The sequence below is a fragment of the Tinamus guttatus genome, unplaced genomic scaffold, assembly GCF_059628265.1.
Source record: "Tinamus guttatus ecotype Peru unplaced genomic scaffold, ASM5962826v1 Tinamus_guttatus_pri_ptg000240l, whole genome shotgun sequence".
Lineage (NCBI taxonomy): Eukaryota > Metazoa > Chordata > Aves > Tinamiformes > Tinamidae > Tinamus > Tinamus guttatus.
Window position 1 is genome coordinate 6,396,549 of NW_028288774.1, and position 26,176 is coordinate 6,422,724.

Consider the following 26,176-nt stretch of genomic DNA (forward strand, 5'->3'; position numbering starts at 1 on the left):
TGTATTTCATCTTTTTAGTTCAAAAGGTTAAGTACAAGTAAGAGCCACATATAAAGTAAAAGAACCACCGAGAAAGCTGCAGTGCTCCTCTCGGTCAGTACAACACAATCTTGACCTTCTTGCCATAACACTAAACCAAAGCTCTTGAAAGAAGCATTGTTTCAAAAGAGCAATTTTTTCAAGGGTGAAAAATATCTATTAAGGATTAGGCTGAAGCCACTGAGGTCAGCTCATGTTTGACATGTGACATCTAAATTTCTCTGTCTGTATGGAGAATTTTTGACATCTCTCACTCCTGTGCACCCCTTAGCTGTGCTTTGAACAGAATCCATTTTAAGTACTAAAGGAAAGTCCACAGAACAGCTTTAAGATGACCTTCATATTTATCTAAACATTCATCTTGTGATGTGTTAATCTACATGCTTTTCTCCTTTGTGCCTGCAAAAAGGTATTTTGAGAAGTGTGGCATTAAATAAGCAGTGGATGAAGTAACACCAGTCCCCACACACTGGCAGCAACACCAGAGCAAACAATTTTCCAGAGATGGAAAATTACGTGGGTTATCATATACTGGTGCAAATCTTGTAAAAGTCCACTTAGGGAGGCATGAGAATTTTTACATCCTTCACAGCACAGAGCATAATGGCTTTATAAAATGCCTCTATCTTTAATTATTTTCTATAACAGTGACAATGTGGCACTAACAGCTGCAGTGTCATCACAGTGGGAGAAATTCAGGAAGCATCCCTTGAACAGAGGCACAAAACAGGAATGCTCGTCTGAATTTAAGACAACCTGACTTCTCAAAGCTTGTGAAGTGCTCCACTTGTATTACTTTCTCAATGCAGGTTCATTCGAGGGGAAAAAATGTCATAACAGAGGGCAAATATTAGCAGCACATGAAAGCGGCAAAATCTTGGCCTTCAACTTCAATTTTGCGGTTTCTTCAGTGATTGGAGTCTTCTAGCTCCATCTACTGGTACCATGGAATCTGCAATGCCAGCAGCAGGCGCAGGGAGCCTGCCAGGGAGACAATATTCCTGGACAAAGCACAGCTGCACCTGGGATTGCACATTTGGTGCAGTCCTTCCCAGGCCACTCCTGCAAGGTCAGAAGATCCTAGGCTGCATGGCAGGGCCGACGGGTACCCATGTCTAACGATGTCCACAGCCAAACACCTGGTTCAGAGCCCTGGCTGCTCCTTAACCAGCTGATCTAATCAGCCCCCTGCAGCGGGAAAGACCCCAACATACACATGGGTATCTACCAGAGAGAGAAAATGTGTTGCCTTCTTAGAGCTATTGAAAGGCTCAAGTACCTTCACATGTGCTCAAAAAACCTAGAGAATCCACAGTAACTTTGAAGCATTTCCAGTAATCACTCACACAAATTAAGCTGCATTTCCTCTTTGTGACACAGACTCATGCTGAGTAACTGGGCATTACATGTATTCTTCCCAAAAGGAAAAGCAGTTAGGGATGAAGTTATCAATTGTGCAAAAACACACAAGTCATGTCAGGTGACATCTGAGATGCCCTAAGGTACCTGCAACAGCTACATGGGGTGGGCAGATACAACAGAGGACGTGGAGGAAGCCCAAACCCTTTGTCACCAGCCACGGAGGTGGGCAGATACTGAGGACATTTCAAAAGGCTCTAGGAGCCACATTTCACTGGATAACACAGTTGTGCCAATTGTCACATCCTTGCAAGCTGCCCTTTTTATGACACAGTGTCAAATATTCTAAAACTAATGCCCTTAAGATGGTTACCAGTAAACATCTGTTTAAATATGAAAAAACAAAACACAACTGACAAGTTTCCCAGTCCAGTTTCCTTTTTTCCCCCCACAGTGTCCCAAATCAATTCCTGTTCTGCCTCTAGAGAAGTACTCCTTTCCAGGTCAGTTTGTCAGTGAGGATTGGCCTTTGAGAGCTCTCCACTGAAGTCTTCACTGATTTAGCACAGCCGAGAGTCTGGTCAAATAATCACCAGGTCATTACTGTAAAGCTCATTTGTATTCAGTTTACAGCTATCTACCAAGCTATTTTTATATCCAACAGCTTTGATGCCACTGTAAGTATATTAAAAACAAAAAAAAAATTATATGCTTATTTATTGCTACGCATCTATTCATACAGCCGCAGCTTTACTAGAAATGTGGCTGCTATGTCTTTTCCTTAATTGGTGCATAAGGGTTAAAGAGACTTCTGGAAAACTCTGCTATATTTTGACATTAGCCTTACACGAAGTAAGCTTATTTGACAAACACTTTCACTTTAGTTCTCTCATACATTTGAATTTAAGCACTATCTTTTGCTAGAAAGAAAACAAAGGGGAAAATGTAATTTCCCTTTTCTGCCATAATATCAGATTGAGAGCGCTGTCATGAGATACATAAACTCTGTTTTCTACAGGATACTCAAAGGAAACAGATAGGTGTAATTGTGGTTTTATGGAGGTCTTACCTAAAATGCTTATACTCAGCGGCAAAATTACAGTTTGATTCCCTATTATAAATTTATACATTATTCTTTGTAAAGGTCTGTACAGATTTTAAGCTAAGGGAAACATACAGCTCAGTAGCTACTTCAGAGGGAAAGAAAACACATTAAAACTAAAAGGGACAATGACATAGAAACCTCTGGGACCCTTGTTGCTTACAAGAACTAAAATCATGCTGCAAATCAGCAGAGGGAGCCAATTGTCTTGTTTTAGAAGTACCAACGCTGCTTAACAGCCTGCGTGCCAAGGCTGCACAACACTTCCCCAGAGGGTGAGGGTGAATCTCCCATTAGTGGGAGATAGACAAGAAATAACCTTATGGATTTGGCCTGATCCAAAGGGAATGTTGGGAAAAGCTGAGCTTTTCTGTACAGAGCCATCCAAGCTGTGCCACCATGTCCACAAGCAAGCACTTGGAGAACCCTGGGAAAAGAGTTGGTTGCAAACAGTTTACTGAGGGGGGGGGGGGGAAGAAGTTATTTTCCCCCTCAGCCGTTATCTTTGTGTGAGCATCTTAATCTTTCCATATGAGATGTAGAAGCACTTTTGCTCAAACCGCTGAGGACACAGGTATTCAGTGTTTTATTTCTCTATTGTAAAAATAAACAAAAATCAAACAATGATATTGCAGTGCCATTCCCATCACACTGGGCATCTATACTTACCCACCTTAACACCTGAATTCCCCTTTTGTTCCCATGTCATAAGACACTAACACACAAAGCAGAAACCACCTAGTTATCAGGTAGCATTCTAAAATCAGAACTTCAGTCTTGACGCTGTAATGAACTCAGAAGCCCATGTTCGTGAGTCTCCAGAACCATTGTGTTGCATGGGAATTAACATAAAATATGCCCAAGATTAAAACACACAATTGCCATGAGTCTTTTCTTCCTGATATTTTTTTCCCTTATTTCTCATCCTTCTTAATGGAGGCTCTGAAAGCTAAAGTGACTCCAGCTAAATCACTTGGCCTTAACGTGCTTGCACATCCACTGCTCAGGAGACTAGTTGATCAGTGGATCATGTAATCACAAGTTAATGCATCAATAACACAGGAGACCTAAGCTCAGGATGAGTAGAAGGATATTACAGGACTGACAGCTGGGAAGAGGAAGGGAACAACAAACTTATTTGTAAAATACACACACATTATTTGGAAACACTAAAATACAGCAAGCATAGGATCAAGCTAATTCTGGAGATACCTTCTCTAGCCAGAAAGTAGAAGACTGAGTTCTGTTAAATATAAACATACATATTTATAGTGTTTCCTAATTAGGACAGGAGAATGGACAGAAGTTGCATTCTCTTCCCTCAGCTCTGCCTCTGTTGTATTAGATGAAGGGGTGCTGGAGCGCTGCTTTTCCCAGCTCAGAGCTGCACGAGCAGCCCCGGGCGCTCTGCTCCATCCCGCGGATGCTGCTGGGCCAGCCCCCATGGCGCCTGCGGGAGCAGAGGCCTCGCTCGCAGCGCGCGGGCTGCGCAATGAAGCGCAAGGGCCGCACGATGCAGCGCGAGCGAGGGACCGGCCTGGAGCGCCCCGCGAGAGCTGCGAGCAGGCAGCGAAGCCGGCAGCTCGGGAGGGCCTTCCTTGCGCGGCAGACGCAGCGCAGGGAACTGCCAAGGTTTGGGTGGCTTTGCTGCGGGCAGACGAGTGAAAAGCCTGTCCTTTTACTTGGATGAGAGCCTTTATGGGCGCGTTCTCTGAAGGGAGTGCACTCTGCCTGCAATTATCCTGAGATAACCTCACATAAGGTGTTTGTTTACCTTTAATTTCTGTGGTATACACAACACTTTTGCAAAGCTCAGTTTTATAGATATGGTCATATTCTATTAATATTTCCATTATTAGAAATTGTAGGTGTTTTCTATTTGCCATCCAGCTGCAGGAGAAAACTGCTTAGCTTGACCTAGTGACCTATAAATTCAAAAGCGTTGCCTCATGCACCACAGAATATGCAACACAGTATATACATGACGTAAGCTGTTTCCTTGGGTTAAATTTAGGTCTCTTAATGCAGCTGCAAGATCAATAACTATAAAAAAGAGTGAAAGCATGGTTATCTATAGAGTGAACACACTGATTTACAAGTGCAGTATGAGCCAGAAACGAGTGCATAAAATAACCCACCACTCCAATTCCTTATCTTGCCTATTATAAGGCATTTTATCTGTCTTACTTTCAGTGTCTAAAGATAGCACCGTTCTGCTGCTTTTTCATTATTGCGCTTACAGACATTTGCTGGGTCTAATCTAAATCCAGATCAATCTCTATCAGGTTCTGTGAGAATAATTAAACGTTTCAAAGACTGTTTAGAAGAGTGTGTTTATTCAGCCCTGAGAGAAGCTCGCCCTGTGCAGGCCGTCAGCACAAGTCCTGGCAAACATAAAACTCTCTAATAAAGTCCATCCATGGGAGCAAACCTCACCAGGCTTCAGAGTTATGGTCCACACAGCTCTGTTTTGAATATTTTATGAAGTTTTCTCTGTAAATTTCCCATATGGCATCCCCTTCATACTTTATCAAGAAGCTCTACTGAGCCTTCTGTAAGAAATGACAGAGCCCCAGTGCTGGTTTCCCAGAGCTGGGTGCCATGGAAAACGAGCAAATACTGAATGTGTACAAGATGGAGAAGCTACTTCTGCTCTTTACCTCCTCGGAAGCAAGAACAGCCTGATATGCACGCATGGGGAAAAAAAAAGTTGACAATGATCCATTTTCTGTCCAATGTCACTGTCTAAGAAGTGGTGCCTTTAAAAAAAAAAAAAAAAAAAAAAAAAAAAAGAGTGTAAAGTGAATTCACAACTCTGTTAATGAGAAGCGTTATTGAAAAGTCATTCCCATGAGGAAATAATTCCTACCTCAGAACATTAAGTAAAGCAATGCCGCAATAAGAGACATACATTACATCAGCACTGATCATATGGGAACACAGCACCTATATCACGCCTAAAATACTTAAGTGACATCTTTATCACCTGGACTCCCTCATAGACTTCCACAACAAATTTAATGACCTTTGCCAACAGGCTGCCTCTGGAGTACCTCTGTACTCACAGTTTTCCTAAACATTATAACCAAGGTCAAGAATAGTAACTTACAAACCACAATATGCAGCACAGTCATACATCAGTATTACTGTTACTTCAATAAAACTATGAACAGTCTGAAACAATTTCAAAAAGTGGTGAAATACTCCCTGGCCTGCAGGCACTCCCCCGTGTGCCCTGGGAATAAAAATTCCAAATCATCTCCTTAATCTGAAAAAGCAAACAAACAAGCAAACCCAAACCCTTTCTTTCAAAAATCTATAGTGACAGAATTTACATAGAATCTTGTTACAAACAACACCTTCTGCCAGAAGCCGCTGTTTGAAAAATACCTTAGAAGTAGTAGTTTGAAAAATACCTCATTTTCAAACACGATGAACCAAAATGCAGCAAGAGGTTGGAGCACTGCAACTCCTCATCTCCACAGCAAGTATTCCCAGCACAGTCAAGACTCTTCACAACAGACAGTCAAATCCCATTTCTCTACAGTTGCATATGCTAGTATAAACTTAATCCAACTTACTAAATGCTCTCATAAAAACTCAGCAGATGAAAATACTCATAGCTACACACTAAGAAGTAGTTTCAAAAGCATTTAGTAAAAGACAGTAACTGGCAGCAAAATAACATATCTCGCAAAACAATCACTCCTTATTTCTTACTCCATAATCACTCTTCGTTTCTTGCTCCAGTTCTTGCTCCTAGTTTAAGAGGTGCATCCTCCTTAGACCCCACAGTAACTAACTACCATTATTTTTCCTCAGATGATCTCAGCGATACCTAATTAAACTCAGAGACTCTCAGCATCTTAAATTTGTTGCCTGTATTTCACACTTGAAGGAACTGTAGGCCCAAAACTTTGCCTATTCTTTCCAGTTTATATATTAGATATAAAAATCTCCCGTATCTACAAATTCTTTCTTAACTGTATCTTAAAGTGCATTACAGCTCTGAAACAACCACTGAAAGGACTTTTCTCTCAAGTCAGTAGACAGTCAGATCAGAAGGTTTGTGCAGAGTTTTATACTCTTACAAACAAATTGGGAGGAACCAATAATCACAGAAAAAAGTAGGCTGCTTTTTTTTTTTTTTTTTTTTTTTGCTGAAAGCATATTTAAGTATTGTATAATTCTTCAACCTTCAGAATTTTAAAATATAAAAAACTATTTTTGGATTTCTTCTGATCAAATAAACTGGAAAAGCTTTTTCATCTTACTAATACGTGCAGTGTTTCACGGCCTTGTTACTTCTGGATTGTGCCTTTGGTTGTCACTAATTTGTAATCATTTAAAAAAGGCAAAAATATCTACTTGACATTGAGAATTCCGGCACAAAATAGAAAACTGACTGCCTGTGTTAGCATAGGTACTTTTATAATCATTCTGCTTTGCCAAGACTAGTTATCAGAGGCTAAGCTAATAAGTGCTAAATGATGTTATATAATCCATACATAAATTGAAAGCAAAAGTATTTAGAGCAAAAACGTCAGATTGATGTACAAAAATACATTTCACAAATTTTATTGTTCAGCAAAGCACATTACATAATATAAGCATGCAATCATTCAATAATCTGAATTGTTAAACACCTGTTTGTATTAACTCTGATGTCATTCATTCTGCTTTAATCATACTGGAAGAAGTACAACTTTGAAATTGTCTGTAGGGGAATGAAAGTCAAATTTGTAGCTGTCATTTCTTCTTCTACAGACTTATTACTGAAGTGTAATTAATCTTTTTTCCAACTGCTTAAACACAGAGAGGATTTTCCTGTTCTGTGTGTAACCCATTACCAAACACATAGGGAAAAATTCTGCCCTTGGTTGCATTTCCAGGAGCCTAGTTCTATTGCCTGGGATTCCCAGTGTTCCTAACAGATGTTTCTACTATGCTTCTAATGGAAAATTTCAGCAATTCTTTCCCACCCCTCTTCTTAAATACTTTGGATTGTGAGGCTGTCTATGTGATAGAAGAAAAACAAACTACCAAGCCTCTCACCTGTGTCTGGGCCACACAGGTTGTTCTAGTTTTCAAAGGGCCACCCTTTTTTTGTACCTGTCAGTGCCACTACTCATGCATAGCTGAACTTCAGCGTCCCGAGAAGGCGATGGCACTGGTGCCTGGTGGCAGCAGACATCACAAGTCATGGCTGATTTTATATCTTATATGCTGCATTCTGAAGCTACTGATCCCTGGATGCTCAAGTGTGCTCAAGTCTTAAAATCCTGCCAGAATTCCTTCAAATGACAGTGTATATATGTCAGCAAATTGGTATGTTTCATTTTTTATAAAAACGTAATATACCCTGGATAGACTTGATTAAAGCAGGTGTTCTCCAAAACTAGTGGCACAGTTAGCAAATCTAAAACACTTAAGAAATAAAAGCAGGCTCTTGCTGACTTTGCTTTTGCAGGAAAAGGGAACTGATAAGACCCTAGTCTCTCCCATTTTCACTTTTGCTCCCAGCTGAAGGCTACAGAGTATATCATTTTTGCACTGTTAATGGTTAAAAAAAAAGTCTTTGGTGGAGGAATTAATTACCATCTGAGAAAAGGTAATACCTGTAGCACAGATACAGGTGATTAATTTAGTCACAAACCAGAACTCATTTCCCTGTGGCAAGACACTTACTGTTCTGAGAACATGAATTCGATAGAAAGCAAACACATGAGGAATTCACATCCAGAAAATGTTAAAGAACATCCCTTCATCTCTCAGTTTTTCAGTCACTTTGTATAGTATCCAGACTTATTTTTTCAAAGCAAAGAAAATAGCAGCTCGATGCCAAGTTAAAGGGAAACAGTAAGTCATATAAATAGCAGAATATAACATTCAAGTCTTACTATTTCATAGATAAACCTTTAAGTGTTATCTAAAATAACATACATGGTTACCAGACCAAATAACCCTTATAAACTATGCTGAAAATATCATCTTTATTTACAGGAAACTAATTTAAATGAGCTTTAACTGTGCATGGGATCTGCAACAACTCTTTTTTTCTCCTCAGAGCCAAACCATGGCCCATCTTCACAGCACTGGACAGAAATACAGAGGATGACACTCCCACCCCCACAGCACACACACAAGAAAAAAGCACTGCCTGAGGGAAGATCTTGCTCACCTGCTTCTGGAAGAGGTGGGAGGCAGCTTGCAAACTATTACTTTCTGATCAGGCATCATGTTTCATTACCTATCCCACCTTTTAGTCTTTACAATTACATGCAACCTTTTGCTCAAGTGAACTGTGAAGTTGCTATTCCAGCCCTTGCTGTTGTTCTGCCAATAGATTGGGCAATTTAGGAAACTCAGGCTTAGACATCCTTTCATTATGTATGAGCTTCTATACACACAAATTATCATTTTCTTCCAGGTCTATCAGTAATCATAACTACAAAAAATAGCCAAAGGAAAAAATGTGAGTATATGATTATTTTACAGGTACTTAACATAACCATGTAAATTGTTTCATAGTCAATCTACTGAATTCCAAAGCTGCTTTAAAGAAAAGCAACTAGTTTGGGTTGCAGAAAAATGTTGCCTCTGAGATCCAAGAAATCCCACACTGCTTTACAGAGCATGAATTAGATACCAGAGAATCACTCTTTGCAAGCAGAGCATCCAGCATGCTCAGAATTAGCTCACACAGAGCTTTAATATTAGCACTATTAGTGCTCTCTTTTGTAATTTAATGAAAATGCTCTGCTTCAAAAGAAACAACTAATCAGATAATCACATTAGACTGTATCCCACAGGCCTTACTCAACGAAGCTCTCAGGGAACTCATTGAATAAAACAACAGGATTAAGTCTTTTATGACCACACACAGTATCTATCATAAAATACGGCCAACATTAACATTGAGGTTATAAGATTATTACATGGTTACCTGTGCTCTATAAAATTGTCATGTAAAACAGATTATAAAATGGTACAGGAGTATTAAATGTTATTAACATGTTACCTTTATTATTAATCACCATTGCCTATCACCAAAACAGTAGTACTTAAGAGTAAACACTGCAAAACAGATATGTGGTTTAATTGAAGGAATATTGACAGATTCAAGCACTTTGCATCTCTTATCTAACCCTAAGATCTAGAAATAAGGCATATGGTCAAAAGACTAGGAGAGGTCAAGTTAACAGCCTGAGAGTACTTTGCTTTCCTTCCACACACCTTAACTCTGTCAAGTTATGCTGCTGTGTTCCTCAGAGCAAATCTGATATCTTCAGGAGGTCATACCTGAGGAAGGCTGTTAGCTAGCTGAAACACCGTTCTTTTATTTTTTTCACTTCCCTGTGTACAAAGGAAACAAATAGTGAATAGCTAGAGAGTTTAGACTTGGGGAAAAAAAAAAAAAAAGAGATTTCTGCCAAGAAAACTGTGTGGCCTGAGAGATTTCACTTGCTCAAGCTCACGCATTTTTACACAACTGACACTTTATCCCACAAAGTTGGAGAACTGATGACAACGATGGGATAGAAACTTGACAGTTTTCCCATACAGCACTGTCAAAACTTTTCATCAGTAGCTGTAAACAGAATTAGCAGGCTGGCCACTTAGCAACCAAATGCTTTTGCTTTTGCATTCTTACAGCATGACGCCGTCTCCTTTTAGGCTGAACACACTCCTGTCCATACAACGGCCACTGGAAGTCTTTGGAGGGCATTTTGTTATTGTGACTCTCCACCTCTTCAGAATCAGAGTCTTCTTGTTGCATCGAAGGAAAATGTCTTTCAGGATAAATCTCCTTCAGTTTGCCCTGAAAGAATACATCTAAGCATCGTCCAGCCTCAGCAACCTCTGAATCCGGCTGTAAGAGAATAAATAATTATTTAGTGGTATTGCACACTGAAGTCACCAAGGATCAGAAAGAAGCTCCTACCCTACCATCTTGCCTTGGTTCTGTTTGCTACATCTCCATTAGTCTCCTATGCGCCTTCTACAGACCATTAGCCCCTCTGCATTCTGTGTGTAAGTAAAAACCACTTGCTATTAAGGGAAACATTTCTGTATCTATAAGAGAAGAGATGTGCAGTGGACTAGAAAGAAGAGCAAACTTCATTGCTCAGGAATTTCTCTGCACCTGCCTTCTGCTAGCTGTTTTGCTGGATATGCCTGGCTTCCCACAGTAAGCTCAACATCACTCCAGAAAGTCATCAGCTAAGCCATCCTCCTTTAATTTTATAACCATATACAGCTCCAGGTCTCAGATACAGAGCTTTTGTGACTAATAAATCTATATAATTTCCAAAGAACTGAAAAAAAGTAATCTTTCTGCTTATTCCAGTCACACATCTGTCAATGGAACCAATAGTTATACCAGTGTGTCTGCTTGACAGAGCAATGCTCCCGTTGATAAGCACTCACCCATGCATATTAGATACATACGTAATTGAACTTTGCACAGTTCCAAAACATGAGACGCACGTCAGTCACAAGTTCCTCTGGAGCCAAATAGTGGGATTTGTCCTTTTTTTGCAGCTTTTTTCGTATGGTTGACAAATCCATTGGCTTTTTTATGATCTGATAATAATGCCGAGCCTGCAATAAGAATAATATACAAATAAACACATGTAACCTTCTTAATTCAAACATTTATTTCAAACATAGGATACAAGTAACTGGAGAAGATTCGAGTCTCTTGGAATCTGCACTTACACATCATCTTCCTGCTTACCTTTTCAGGTTTAAGTGTGTAAAAAAAAAAAAAAAAAAAAAAGACTTCAGTGACTATTCTGCTGGTTGCATTTCCTAATGTTTATCCCATGATAGAGCTGTTGTGATTTAAACAAAATCAACAATATGTATAAAATGGACATTTAGTTCATATAAAAATAATGCGCAGAGACACTGTCAGTTGACGCTGTGGGAAGTAGTCTGTCTAGAGTGACTAAAAATATCATGCTATACTCTCTTTTTAAAGTCTAGCAAAAATTTATTTCAATGTGCACCCATTGCCACTCCTTAAATTGTTCTGGATCAAAATTTGAGCCAGGGTTATTTCTGAAGCAGACCTCTTAACAACACTGTAATATTGTCCATACACACATCAAGTCAACAATTCTAATCACCATAATGTCTTATTTTACCTTAGTGTCCTACGAGCATCTTTAACACTCAAACCTGGCTCACAGACACTTGCCAGAATTTACCTGCCTTTGAACTGGCACCTTTCACATCCCTTGCAAGAGGAAGGCATCTACCCCTGCGACACAAGACTGCTGAAGAAGAGTGTGGGTGAACATCTTGTGAGGAAGATCTTGTGAGCAGCACCACAGTATTGCCCGGGTGCCCCAGCCCACACGCGTGCGGTACTTACCAAGGGGCTGACAGGCTCGTGGAATGGGAGGCTCAGGCTACTGCAGAACAGGGAAAGCAGCAACTTTTCACACTTCTGTAAAACCCAGATTAGAAATACGTTATAATTCAAAGCAAGCAAGTTTTGCCCTTGCCCTTAGCTAATCCATACTAACGATAACGGGTGTTTTATGTGGCCTACGCATTTCTGATGCAAGATGGCACACACCTCACTAACTTGGGGCACCATATAGCATTTTAGCAGTTTTGAAAGTGAGAATAGTAAGGGAAGACAATAGGGAAGAAAAGAAGGCTTATCTTTTTTTTTTTTTTTTTGGTCTGTATGCATGCGTCTTTCCTGAAAACTTGTTTTTATTATTAAATGGAAACTGTTCAGCATTCATCCCTGTCTCCTTTCTGCTCTCTTCCTTGGCTCTGAACTAAAAGAACAGCAACATTAGTGTGGAAACAATTTAATGGAAAATGTTTCACTCTATTCATATTCCTTCCACACAGGTATAGGTAATGTAGTTAACAGCACTGTGTGAAAACAGTTGTTAATGATGAATGATTAACATTACCTTGCAAAATACTTAAACCACTCTTCCTCTGTTTTTTTATTTGTTTTGTTTTTTTTCACTGAGGCCAAGAAATGTGCTGCAAAGCAGTTCAAAAGCCACGACTGTTAACTTCATTTTCTAATTAACACTTCATTAATCAATGCTCAGATCACAGCTATTTCTGGCTAGTTGTACGCAACGCAAGAGAAACAAGGATTACGCAGTAGTCCAGAAGTTATACTCAATCCTATACGGACAGGGTCTCAACCCTATATGCAGAGATGACCTTGTGTGGTACCATGGCTAGGCTCCCAAGCCTTACCATGGGGCTGCAGTGCTTTAAGAACTATTGCTGTTGTCTTTACACAGAGAGCCCAGACCAGACTAGCATCACAGATTTAATTAGTGCAGGACTAGCTCAGCATCTGCACCCAGCTGCGAGGACTTCACCTCCTTGTCCAGCTGTCACATACACAGGACATGTATTTGGAACCTCCTGCTTCCTGGTAACAAGTGGACTTTAAGGAAAGCTATTTTTCATGAGAGATTTATTAGAGGAAACTAGTAATGGGGGAGCAAACAGTACAAGCTTTCATCTGGGCTGGGTTAATAGCGCCTGAGCATCATCTTAAAGGTTACTAATGGTCCGTATGAAGTGAACTGATGATCCTGATCCAACTGAGAGTCAAAAGCTGTCCACATTACAAAAAAGAAATATCATTGCAACTGCCCTAAGTAGTTGTCTGAGAGGATGCCAAGTCTTAAATGAAAAAGTTTAAGAGGCAGACAGCCAGGCACTTGACTCAGGGCAGCTTGCTCTGCTGCTGCTGAGTGGGCCGTCCCTGTTCAGAGGAGACAAGGGATTCCAGATCTATCAGTCTCATCTTTCTGTATTATGGAATTCATTGTAAAATCAAACAATTTCTAGAAAGAGGAGAATGATATAACTGAATATTAAATTAATATCTTTGTTGTATTTACTGTCCTCTGAAATGCTCTAGTAGCAACCAATTCAGAACACTTGTAAGAGGCAAAGCTGTATACTGAGATCATAAGGTTCTTTTCCTATAAAATACAGTATAGAGTTATTCCCACCTTCTGGTCATATTCATCAAGGCCATATTGTGTTTTATGACTGTGGCCGTAACGTGTATTTTCACAGTCATATTCTACCTCTGGCTTCACTGGATTGCGGCAAAGTGTGCAAACCCATTCTCCCCTGCAAAACAACAAAGCAAAGAACTTATGTCAACTTTTGTCAGCTACTTGATTAAACAACAAATCTTAGTAATCACTGTATTTGGAAACACTTCTGATTTTTAATCAGTACTAGAATAGCAGACAGTCTTAGCCTATTGTACTAGATACTCTCGAAGAGATTCAAATCTAATTAGAAGTATAGTATTTCAGTTTCTACTCATTGCACTTGTTCTGATATAGAGTAAAAGAAAAAGAAAAAAATGTAAAAATTGGAAATCCTTATGAACAACACGTGCAGCTGCACACATTGAAATGTTTTCTTCTTAGAAAATAAAAAAACCCAGCTAACAGTTGGATCTGTTAAGAAATATATCACAGAAATGAAGATTGTTACAAAAGGATGTGTACACCACTAAACTGATATAACTCAACAAAGGCAGAAGTGTCCTTGCTAGCAAATCCATTTTCAGAAACGCTTTTGTCCTCATAAAACTCTTAATGATGCAACTTCTACAAGGTCCTTAACTAGATTAAGGATCATAAAGAAATATGATCTAATTTAATTTCTGAGAACCTAACCTGCCTTTTCTTTTACAATAAAAACTTGCTTTTCACAGTGTTTTGAAACTAGAGCTTTAATAATGACTTAGCTTTCTAAGAAAAGAGTGAAAGGACAAAAGATGGCACTTGGGTCTTTTGAACAGAAAGAACAAGCCACAATCTCTGAACTAGTATGCCACAAGGCATTTTGCTCAGCTGAGACACTTAATTGGGCTTGGCATAAAAGGAGTAGCTTCTGGATGCCACCTGCTAATGATTTATAACAGAGTGCAGAATTATGCAACACCACTAGCAGATAATATTTACCCAGCCTCAGTTTTCAAGTTTGGTACATGAACATGTACCTAATTCTGTATCTTCGCCACATACCATTTGGCTGTAACAAGTTGCGAGTATCTGTATGTCTTAAGGAAACCTATGTCCTAAACATTAGCACACAACCCTTCAAAATTCCTTAAAAAGCATGACCTTGCCTATATTTAAGATAGTAGGTTATGGAAAGCTTTATGTTTTGATGCTCGAACTGCATGGCTGGAAAAACTGAATAGGTGCTCCCTGACTGCACTTGTCCTTTCGCTAGCCTCTGTTCTTGCAGGGAAGAGCTGATCTTTACAACACATTTCTCATGATCTCACTAGAGCTTTATTTGTCTCAAGTAAGGTGTGAGGATGTTTTTAAAGCTCAGGTCTGCACATCCTTTTGGCTAACTGCAGAAAGAGCACACATGGCTGAAATTATTATTGCTAATAATTTGAGTTCATAATATGTCAGATAATTCTTCCAGTTTTAAGAAAAATAAAAAAATGAAGAAAAAAAGGCAAGTGAGAGATGCAATCATTATGCTTCTAAGATTGAAACAAATATTCCTGAGGATATATCCAAAGGCGGCAAGTAAAAACGGAACACATTAGGGAAATGTCACATCTACTCACACTGGAAAGCTGAGCAGGGCTGGAACATGGCAGGAGAGATGGAACACCTTGGGGCAGCGATCACAGCACAACAGTTCTCCTCCATTAAGACACACGGCACAGAAATCTTCATTTTCAATTGGATTGTTTTCCTGAGTCACTGGAGATTTCTTCACGAGGGAGCTGCCATTGCTGAGCTTCTGATCAACTGACAGAGGATCTGCTGGAGGAGACAGCATTTGTCCTGCAGTCTGGGTAGCAGGGACTTCTCTATCTTCTGGGCTCTCTTTGGATTTTGGTCCTTCAGAAAGACTGTTTTTATTTATCTTGAGAGGAGGAAAAATTGGAATCACATCATGATCATTTTCATGACCAAGGATATAACAGTAGCAGCTACCTGCAGACAAACTGGCAGTGACCTCTGGTAGAGAGGGCACTGGCGTTCAGCAGCTCAGCTCAGTATTGACTGCGGGCTGGCCAAGTTAGCTTGGTCAAAATGCTTCCTCCAAATAACATCCCTCTAGTGTAATCGCATAGCGAGACAGTTGTGCAGGTTTCATATCACAGGAAACAGAAACGGGACAGTCGGCAATGATATTTGCTCTTTATGATAACTATATTCTATGCAGCATCTCTGCCAAATGCAAGTTTTACAGGCAACAGTTCAAAAGAAAGACAACAGTCTCTGTTCCCACCTGAAATTCCTAAGTCCTTCTCTGGAAGGAGGTTTGCATTCAAAACTTTACCAAAGTGGCATTGGATAAAACTTCAAATAATCTGTTATACTAATTTCTGGAAGCAGTTCAATAATTCAAAGATATGATGCTTGAATAGGCATTCAGGAAAGTTTTAAGCTACTTAGCCTACATTTGTAACAAGACAGAACCATGCTTTTGTATTCTGACGAACAACATATCAGCTACCCAATCCCAACAAATGACTTCTCAGAAATGGAAGTAACACAGAGCTACACAGCCAACAAAAGCTGAATTCTCTCTCTAAATGTGGATGTTACTCAACCCATCACAAAAGTGTCTTGCTTAGCATATAACAACTGCCAGTAACTGGAGGTACAAGACAGTGGGAAAAGCAGGGATAAAGCAAGTAAACCTTCAAGGAATTTCCACTCACTTTTATTGCCATACTTGAAGACTGGGACCCACACTCAATTATCAGGAGGAAAGCGCCCTCCTGCTCGCTCTCTTGTGGCTGCAGTTTAAACACTGGCAGATCCCCAGCTTCTGACACACACATCTTCAGGCGTTCAAGCCGCACATAGGGGATCTTCAGCTCCTTAGTGCCAGCTCTACAGTTAAAAGGACACACTGTAAAACTCACTCATATTCTACAAAATCTCCATACATACCCAAGCTCAACACTTTTCAGTGTAGCTTCAAAAAGGAACATGATACATCATTCAATTTTATTTTAAAATAGCAAAAAAACAATATCTGAAAACAAAATTGGTAAAACTATTAAGGTAATTTTAATCCTGTTCTCAGTATGTTACCTTACTTACTATTTTAATATCTAATTAGAGGCTAAACAATTTCTTGCTGATCAACGAGGTAAGTTTGTAAATGTTGATATTTTCTGGAAAAACACAACAAAATAACAGAAATGCCCGAATTTGCCACTTTTAGAAATTGTTTTCAAGTTTAAGAGAATCCTTTACAACTTTCACAATTATTATCTACACGGAATCTTGCATTGTTTTTTAAAATAAGTTTCTCATCAGCATTAAATGTGACAAATTTTCTAAATATATACGTAAACTTCTATGGCCAGTGCTTCTGTATAAAAAAGACAATTACCTGACATTCTGATTGCTTTTCATACCCACTTCAAAGTGTTCCGTTTCACAATTATTGGAATCTGGAACAAAAGATAAGAAAGTGAATAAAATATTTATAATACCAGGGTCAGATTAGGGTAGAAAGTATTTCAGTATTCATGTACTTCTGAATGGTGTTTAATATGATAAGTGAATTATGGAATCATTTCATCTATATACATATATAAACGTGTATGCTATTTTCTATTCTGGGATCCAGTCTTTGTCCTTTTCTTTTTTTAATCACAGCTCCTGTCTTGAATATAGAGAGCTTTCCAAAACACTTTGTTGTAATGGTTATGTTCCCATGGAATCCTGTATTTCCAGATACATGGAACTATATAAGTAAATCCTCTTTGCTATAAAGCTGTTACTTTAGACTTACAGACCTATTGAGGCCTGAACCTTTCCGCTCAGGAGTTTTCCCAGCATCCTGGTCCATGTTAAGAAGCTTCCAGATAATTCTAGTTACTCAGACAGGAGAGAGTCTGTCTCCCTACCATCCCTACCATTGAGGGATGAAAGCTAGAATATGATTCTGTTATAACCTCCAACAGATATACCATATAAACATATGAATTCATACCTATACTGTACATAAGCATGTAAGTGACTATAGCTCCTGAGACTAGACACAAGAGTAACAAAACAACTCTGGAGAGATGGGATGTGGTAGAGATGATTGCTCAGATGGACACCCTCGCTAAGACCAGTTCACTGAAAAACTCCACAGAATCTCCCGCCCTTCTTAGGCGGAAATTAAATCAAATACCATGACATGTGAGTGCTGTGGAAAACATTGCCTTAAAAAAAAAAAAAAAAAAAAAAAAAATCTAGCTCAGGTCAAGGGTCCCTACCCCATGGCTTGACAGCACTCTGTTTATTAGATAGCCCATTGTTTTTTCTCTCAGCCGTAAGAAATAAAATACAGTGGAGACCAACAAGGGAAGGCGTATTTCATGTCATTCCCAATGTGTTATTCATGTGTTTCTGTTGCTCAGGTAGGGTTTGGTAGTCATGTATCTGGACAGAATTACTAGAAGTTGAAGGCACAATGAGCTGAAGGAGCAGCTCTTGTTGCTTGCTGTCAAACTGGAGGGCACTTAAGGAAGGTGATGGTCCTAAACAATAACTTAGTTTGCAAAACATTGTACTTAAAAATATATATATATATATATATATATTTGTGGATGTCACCACATCAGAGAGCTTTCATGTGCTTCAGGGAATGTTTACTGTTTAAAAAAAGGTCAGAGAAAAAATATCCCAAGTCAGTAAACCTGTGTTGGACAGCAGCAAGAACAATGCTCTTGAAAAGATTAGCCACATAAAAATCACCACAGAAAATAACTGACTACAGACGTTATGCTAAGAAAGAACTGAAGATTAAGGTGACTGTTCATTACATACAACATTCGCAACATATGACATTCACAACAGTGTAATGCTGCAGCTCCAAAGACGACAAATTTCAGCCTGCAACGTATCACCAATAGTGAGGGCCGTAAAACAGAAGTCAATACCCTACTCCACTTGGCACTCTGGAGGCCTGACATGCAACACTATTTCTGGGGCAACACTCCTTAATTGCAGAAAACTCAGAACGTACAACAGCCAAAAAAGCAAAAGAGAAACAAGCAAAAAAAAAAAAAGGAAAAAAAACCCACAGATCTCTGAGGAAATACTGAAATCATCAGATTTGTTTACTCAAGGTGGTAGGGAGGGAGGGCTGTAGGAGGGGAGGGACCAACTCAAGTCCCAGTAAGAAATAAAGAAGCTCTAAGACAGAAAATGATGAAACCGTGCACACTTTTTACCACATCCCTTGGGGTTGGATAGGAAGCATTTTGCTGTAAATTAAGCTGAAATGTTTAGATTAGGTATTAGAAGAGAATGAGTCACTGGAGAGATACACAGCAGCATTGTATTTAGGGAGCAGAGCACTGCTGAAGCCCGCAGGTCCTACTGAGAGCCATTAGCAAAGCAGCCCTAGCAGCAGTTACCAGCTCTTCCTGCACTCATCGCTCGCCACGGTTGCATCACCTCCAGCCTCTGCGCTGTGCTCCATGCACAGCGCGAGCAGGACCGGAGTCCTTCCTTAGGGCAGCTCCCTCACAGTGCAGGAGCAGCGGAGCATTTGGGGCTCCAGGCTTTCTGCAACAGGACTAGGTGCTCTGCATGAAGCAGATCCATAGCATCTCTTAAGGACTGTGTGGCTCTCTGCCAGGACTGTCTTTTGTATGTAGCGTCACACGGTCCAAAGCCCACATCACAGAGCTGCTCCCTCCAAAGAGTCTTAGCTGGCTGGGCCTGTTTCTGCACTCTTTTGAGGGGTGCTGCTGATCTTTACTAAGTGTGCAAATGATCATGGCACAATTGTCACAGTTTGGCTTAGTATACATAAGAGAAGACAAATACGTTTCCTTGGCTCACTGAGCTGGGCCTTCTTTGTACTAATTAGAATTCTCTGACTATAAATACAGCACAGTGATAGAAATATTAACACATCTTTTACAGAGAAAAGCAGCCAAATATTGGCATAAGTCACAGAATAACAGCTTGATCCTGCAATCCCTTGCTTGCATGAATAGTCCCATTGAATTTTAGAGATTACAGGAATGAGGCTTTATAGTGTAGCACAACGATGCTGGCAATTTGCCTGCGAACTGAGTTAAGTAAGGTCTAATTCTCCATTAAGACTGAAGAAATAGACCTTGGCTGAAGGGAACATTCACAGTAGACAGAGCCAAGGAGAAGCACATACTGTGCAAAATAACAACCTAACAAAAATTTGCTATACTAGTGATGTGAAGGACTTAACAGAAGGCACATTATATTTTGGATGCAATATTATTTTTTAATTGAATTTGGATTCTTCAAATCATCTCTTTAATAGTAATAACTGCAGGTCTCATGAGCCACAGTGCTTTTAAGAGAACGAATACTCCAGGTACTTCACACAGACATGCCAGTGTCTGGTTCAGAGACAAAGGATGTTACAAATTCAAAGCATACCATTTCCATTTTTTCCTCCACAAATGAGATCAAGCACTCTTTTCCATTTGATTAAGTACTTGATAATATTTGAAGCTTGCTAGAAAAGCAAATTTATGCAGGTACACTAATAAGCATACTGCTTTGCAATGCTTGCAGATGTACAGTGCTAAGAAATATCCCAAACCTAAATGAAATAGCAAACAGCCTAGTACCTTCTTCGTTCCTATGTTGTCTCATTTCGGCATTCAGTGGCAGGAAAGTAGTATTGCTGAGCAGTTCAGGAGGAGAAGCACAACATTGAGGTTTTTTGACTGACAGATTGATAGGTTCTTCCAGTACTTTTTGCATAGAAAGAGTAAATTCATTCACAACATCTTGCCCAGCTGTAGCCAAGTTGTTTTCTAGAAGATGATTCACACTACTGAAGTCTTCCTCTTCCAGCTTCAGGAGAAAACAGATAAGTCTTACTGCTTATTTCCTTTATTTCTGCCTTAAGAAAATAATTCGTAATCAGTCCTCATACACCAAGAGGAGCAAAACTTTACTTACTGAAATAGCCTTTAGCTGACTTAGGTGACTCTAACCATAACAGGTGCTATCACGGACTGTGGACTTCTCAGGAATAAGGGAGTTTTAGTGATTCTTACCTTGCACTTAACGCTGCCTTGGAGCGCATCCCCCGGCGCGAGGCTGGCAGCTGCCCCTGGGCTCAGGTCACCTGGAGCTCTGCCCAAGGGCAAGCCGCGGCTGGGCGCCGATGCTGGCGGTGTGTTACACTCACGGAGGGTGTCCGGGGCCGGGCTGAGCGTCACCGCAGCAGCACCTTGCATTTGCGGATCCACTGACCTAGATAACCTCACTGAAGGTAACTCCATTTCTAAACCGCTGGAAAAGTCCAAAACATTTAATGATGATGAACGCTGCGGGGGGGAAAGGGGAGAAAAAAGAGAGGTAATCAGCTTTTACTCAGCAAATGCTGTTGTTACTTTTAGAATGAATAAGATACTGTGTTTCAGTCATGATTAATGAAGCAGTTTGGTCACAACACCTTGAAAGTATCTACTGTAATCTCATACCATCTATCAAACCTTTACAGCTGCAAACCAGAAAAGTTTCTCTTCTGTAAGCTACAAAAACTGTCTTTCCTTGATCACTGCACGGGATCCTGATTTTTAATTCCTTACAGTGATTGGAAAATCTAAGCATTTAGAATATTGTACTATAACTGCTCTTGTTCGCTAAGTTATTCCAAAAAAGAAATAAGTTTCAGATCTGAACTAAGTGGACAAAATAGTCAATACTGTAATGATGCCGAATACTTTATGCTACTTAGTGAGTCCTTCCCATTAACACTTAAGGCACTCTCCCCTTAAAAACCAGTGTAAATGAAAAAAAAAAATCTCAGCTTTAAGTAAAGAAAGGATGCACTTGTCTTAAAAAAAAAAAAAAAAAAAAAAGTATTTACCAAAGTCTGAAATCATAATTTTAGCAATATGCATTTGCTACTGTCTCATGATATGTCACTGTCAAAAATACAGAAATACTGTTATGCAAAACAAATCAAATCCACCCATTTGAATACTGTTATGCAAAACAAATCAAATCCACCCATCTGCGTGACTTCCTTAAGCTGCCTTACACCCAGGAATGTGTGACAGAACCGAAACCACAACGCTTCTGATGCCCATATGAGACAAATATAAGCAGCCTTAAGAAGTATGCAGATCTGTGTTATTTGAATATGTAATTTTCCACTTTATCATAGTTCATCGGTGTTTCATTACTCTCAATAATTCACTGAATAAATCCTTTTCATTTGACTACAATACAGTAAGTAGTACTCATTATAATATAAATCAAGACAAAAAGAAATGTGTTGACTTCATCTAGAGTTTAATTTCACTGTTGCACTGATTTTTTTCTGTTTTGTATTCATAATTGGGTTGTGCCTTCTAAGTGAATCAGAAAGGATGTATATTGTAGATTTAATTAGTATTTTTCTCAGCTATTATTCTATTTTGGATTTCAACAACTTTTTCCACCGCAATTAGACAGTGGCAAAGAGTAGTAGTCTAGATTCAGCTGTCAGTTGAGCCTGTGTAAATCCTACATAATGCCAAGGCAGTCAGTCTCAAATTCCTCTGCTTACCATGCATATCACTTATGTGCTAAGAGTACACTCTGCCCGCAGACATTAATTTCCATCTGAGGACGTAATTTAATTTCCTCTCCCTCACTTTGTAATAGACCCTAGAGCAAGAGCTTTGTCTGAACAGCAATTACTGATCCTGGATCATATTCAATGAGAAAAAATAGCCTGCATTGGAGGCAGAAAGAGGTCAGCACGGCTGCAGTGCCAGAAGAGGCTTGCAGTGTCTACCACAGTATGCTGTATTAAACAGTCCCAGGTGGTCCTTTCCATGCTGAAAGAGGCCCAGTCAGCACTGTCTCTCTGCAGGCACCTTACGGGCCCTTTTCCTCCCCTTGAGGCTACTTGTCCCTGAATGAAGGCTTCCTGGGCTATAAAAACCTCGTGGAATTAGCTGGAACCAGCCAAAGAAGGCTTCCTCCTACCTGACGTTTGGGTTGAAAGCTAGAAGAGAGGAAATGAGGAAAAAAAGCCTTGATGGAGGCAACATTTCTCATATATTCCTTATGACAGCAATTCTAAGATGGCTCAAGTTTCAAACCAAAGGTATATATTCAGAGCAAAAAGGAACCCAGCCTTCATGCTTACAGCCTAAGACGACCAGAAATATTTACTTGTTGCAATAAGTTGCTTGTGATGGTATCTGCACATGTAGTGCCAAACGTGGCAGTCAGAATGCCCTGTTGAAGAGACATTATCCTTTTCGTTTCATCATTTCTTCCCTTCATATGCCTTTTTTTTTGATTATAAAATAAGTTATGCAAATTGTTCTTATATCACTTAACAGAAAACCAAACAAACAGAAGCAGGAATTCCACTGGAATAGAGCAGATGGGCTGTAATCAGACATACTTTTCCTCTTATTCCGAAGTCCATTGTGCACATTAAGTCTCTGGAAGGCGGGTACATATTTATTCAGTCAGATTCTCAGAAGGGTGAAGCATCCCAAAATCTTTGGGTCAACAGGAGGAACCTAACGCTGTGCAGCACTGAAAAAGAGCCTGCTGAGGCACATGCATGGTAAGAGTACACCACCCAAAGCTGCCTAGTAAATCATGGATTTTATGGTTTATGGCTACTCCTCCATTGACTACATGCATTTTCCTTCACTCACATCACAAAGGTGTGGGACGACCTGCTAGGAATTCAGGCCTGACCCTGCAAAGACCTCTCCATGTATAACCACCCATGCTGCGAGGGAAACACAAGCCCTGCTAAGACAGCACTCAAAGGTCAGTACAGGCTTCAGTGGGCCAAGTTCACTTACTGTTAGTAATCACTGGGGCTACTCCTATTGAAGAAAAAGAAAACATATGCAAGAGATCTTGTTATAGCTAATATTTTTAGATAGGTAGAATTAAATTACATTATATGGTTACATCTTTTTTACTCTTCTAGCAAGCATCAGTTTCTTAAGAGATCTTTTCAGATTATATAAGCCAATATAAAATCTTTCTCTTATTAAGAAAGAAAGAGAATAATGAGGCCATCAAACTGCCATCTGTCTTTCCCTTGGGCCAAAAGTTAATTTTGTGGTTATTTTAATGATGAAGCAACATTATGATCTTTCAGTGCTAAATATTAAAACTCACAGTTAAGAACAGACACATTCCATTCTGATCCGTGAAGCTGCTGTCAAGTGTGAAGTGAACAATGCACTGGGAACAAGGCTCATTAATAGCCTATTAATTCACTCCCTAAAATAATCATTTCTTTTGCCATTAGCAAAAATTCCTCTTCTCCCTTGACAGTTCAGCTAGTGTTTGAAAATGGGATGCCTTTAAAAATTGATCTCTGTTTCATAAAAGCTCTATTGCTCTTACATTGCACCCCTTGAACAACAACAAGCATTAATTATGCTCTTGGGTAGAGGGTGGCTTCCGTTGCTGGTTAATTTTGAAACTTTTGACATTTTAATGTACAGAGTGGCACATCCAACTACATCTGTGTCATTACAAATAGAATTTGCATTGTCTCATAATTAATTTTGCTCTGATGATCTGTATGATATAATGGCAGTATCATTATCACCCCAAAAATGCCTTCTACTACAAATTTCATAGCTACAGTAGTGAAAGGTAAGAATAAAGAACATGCAAAGTGCTTTCAAAGAATAAAAAAAATAAACACTGTCCAGCTCAAGTATTTCTTCGACCACTGTTGCATTTAAAAAGGTCCAGTGCAAACATGCAGCACTAACACAGAATAATTCTGAGAAACAAATACTTACCTTGAAACACTGGGATTAGGATTTGTTAGGATTGTTTTGGTCAAGTCTCAGGGCTGTTGACACCAAGTGTCACAGAAAAAGAAAGCTAAAACTAGGAACCACCAATTCTCTTTGCTATAAGAAAAATAACACGCTGCAAATGGTTGCGGAGTAATGAACGGCTGCTACTAAGTGGAGCAATCCCCCTGGCAGCTCATTATGCTGGGAGGTTAAACAAATGTACTACTCCAATCCAGTTGTTTAACTCACCACACACAGCAGCACAGAAACACACAGAAAGCATTTGTAGACTGTGTTATTTCCCCATTTCAGAATATAATCCAAATAATTTCCTTGCCATTTTTGTAAGAAAAAAATATCCAAATCTTCCTTAACATTAGCCTGAATAAACTAGAGCTGGCTTAAAACGGAAGAAGGAAGAGACTGTATGGAGCAAGCTGCATCATGTTTTATTTATCCTCTTTTCCAGGTCAAAGCAAAAGGTTTTGTTAAATCAACATTCTGGGAAACGTACCTAATTGCATTAAGCATGAACACATTTGTGCTGTAAGCTGCTCAATTTTCTGAAGTCAAAAAAATACTCTGATACAGTAGGAATTTGCAGGACCCTAAATTGCAGGCTATTATAATAATTTCCTCTACTGTTAATCCTGCTAAAATTAATAAAAATCAGACACAACAACCCTACCTTCTGACAAAGATTTGATGTCCTAGGTCAGATATTAAATTACTGCTTTCAGCCACTAAATAATGAACACACTCAGTAACAGAAATGGCAGCCTACCCCTGCTTCTAGACCTCCTCCTCCCACAAATTGTGTACTGTTTTTGAAAGAAAAATAATATCACTATGTAAGGACTTTCTAAGATGGAAGAGTGGTCATTATTAAAGTTTAGAATAAATGTGGATCTACCAGGAAAACACAGTAGTTCAAATTGTTTTTGTGTTGCAAAGCACAATAGTCCAAGTTGCACCTCCAGCTCAGGAAGTCAGTACAGTGCTGGTTTCCAGGAGCTGGAATAACGCACCAGCAAAGGCTCAGGTGGTATTTACCTGTTTCTTATACCACTCTCTAAGTATCTGCTATTGGCTACAGTTATATATGATCAAATATGTGTATTCAGTAATGTTCCTTAAAAATATTAATGCAATGTACAGCTTCAGACATTTAAGAGCTGAAAAAATGGTTCAAGGAAAGAAACCCTCAAGGTGACATAACCAAATCTTAGTGGCCAGCGACAGGACAAGAGGAAACGGCCGGAAACTGAAGCACCAAAAGTTCCGCAGGAACTTAAGGAAAAATTTCTTAACAGTGAGGGTGACAGAGCCCTGGAACAGGCTGCCCAGAGAGGTTGTGGAGTCTCCTTCTCTGGAGATCTTCCAAACCCGCTTGGATGCAGTCCTGTGCTACGTGCTCTAGGTGACCCTGCGTGTGCAGGGGAGTTGGACTAGATGATCTCTAGAGGTCCCTTCCAACCTTAATGATTCTATGATTAAGTGTCCAATACATACATTCATAACTGACCACAGTATCCAATACATACATTCATAACTGACCACAGTGTCCCAGAAGACAGAACCATGAGAGACCAAAAATCACTTTGTTTTTAAGAGGAGTGGGAATGGCATGTAACATACCACAGTCCAGGGCCTCCTCTAACAACTGAACAAGCCAAGCTACATTCATTTTTCATCCTGACAGATAGTAAAACACAAGATTTGCTGATATTTTGCAAGTGTTTGGGGTGTTACATGATTGCTTCTCTACTTTTAATTTATCAATAACCAGTTTTAAAGACAATAAATAACAGAACTCATCAGAGTAACTCTGACACACATTTTTTGAACTTGAATGTGCACTGGGTGCACGAGCA

General features: G+C 39.5%; 1 protein-coding gene across 1 annotated transcript in view; it reads right to left on the reverse strand.

Annotated features, from left to right (window-relative positions):
* Positions 1 to 9,191: 9,191 nt before the first annotated feature.
* The window catches only part of TRIM66 (tripartite motif containing 66), a 38,604-nt gene continuing 21,619 nt past the window's right edge, over positions 9,192 to 26,176 (reverse strand). The window contains exons 11-20 of the mRNA XM_010225814.2: positions 20,571 to 20,843; positions 20,136 to 20,364; positions 16,907 to 16,967; positions 16,224 to 16,398; positions 15,114 to 15,418; positions 13,516 to 13,639; positions 11,883 to 11,957; positions 10,952 to 11,104; positions 10,155 to 10,373; positions 9,192 to 9,856 (exon numbers count right to left, since the gene is read on the reverse strand). Of these exons, the coding sequence (XP_010224116.2) occupies positions 9,797 to 9,856; positions 10,155 to 10,373; positions 10,952 to 11,104; positions 11,883 to 11,957; positions 13,516 to 13,639; positions 15,114 to 15,418; positions 16,224 to 16,398; positions 16,907 to 16,967; positions 20,136 to 20,364; positions 20,571 to 20,843 (1,674 nt within the window). The 3' untranslated portion in view covers positions 9,192 to 9,796. The remainder of the gene's footprint in view (positions 9,857 to 10,154; positions 10,374 to 10,951; positions 11,105 to 11,882; positions 11,958 to 13,515; positions 13,640 to 15,113; positions 15,419 to 16,223; positions 16,399 to 16,906; positions 16,968 to 20,135; positions 20,365 to 20,570; positions 20,844 to 26,176) is intronic.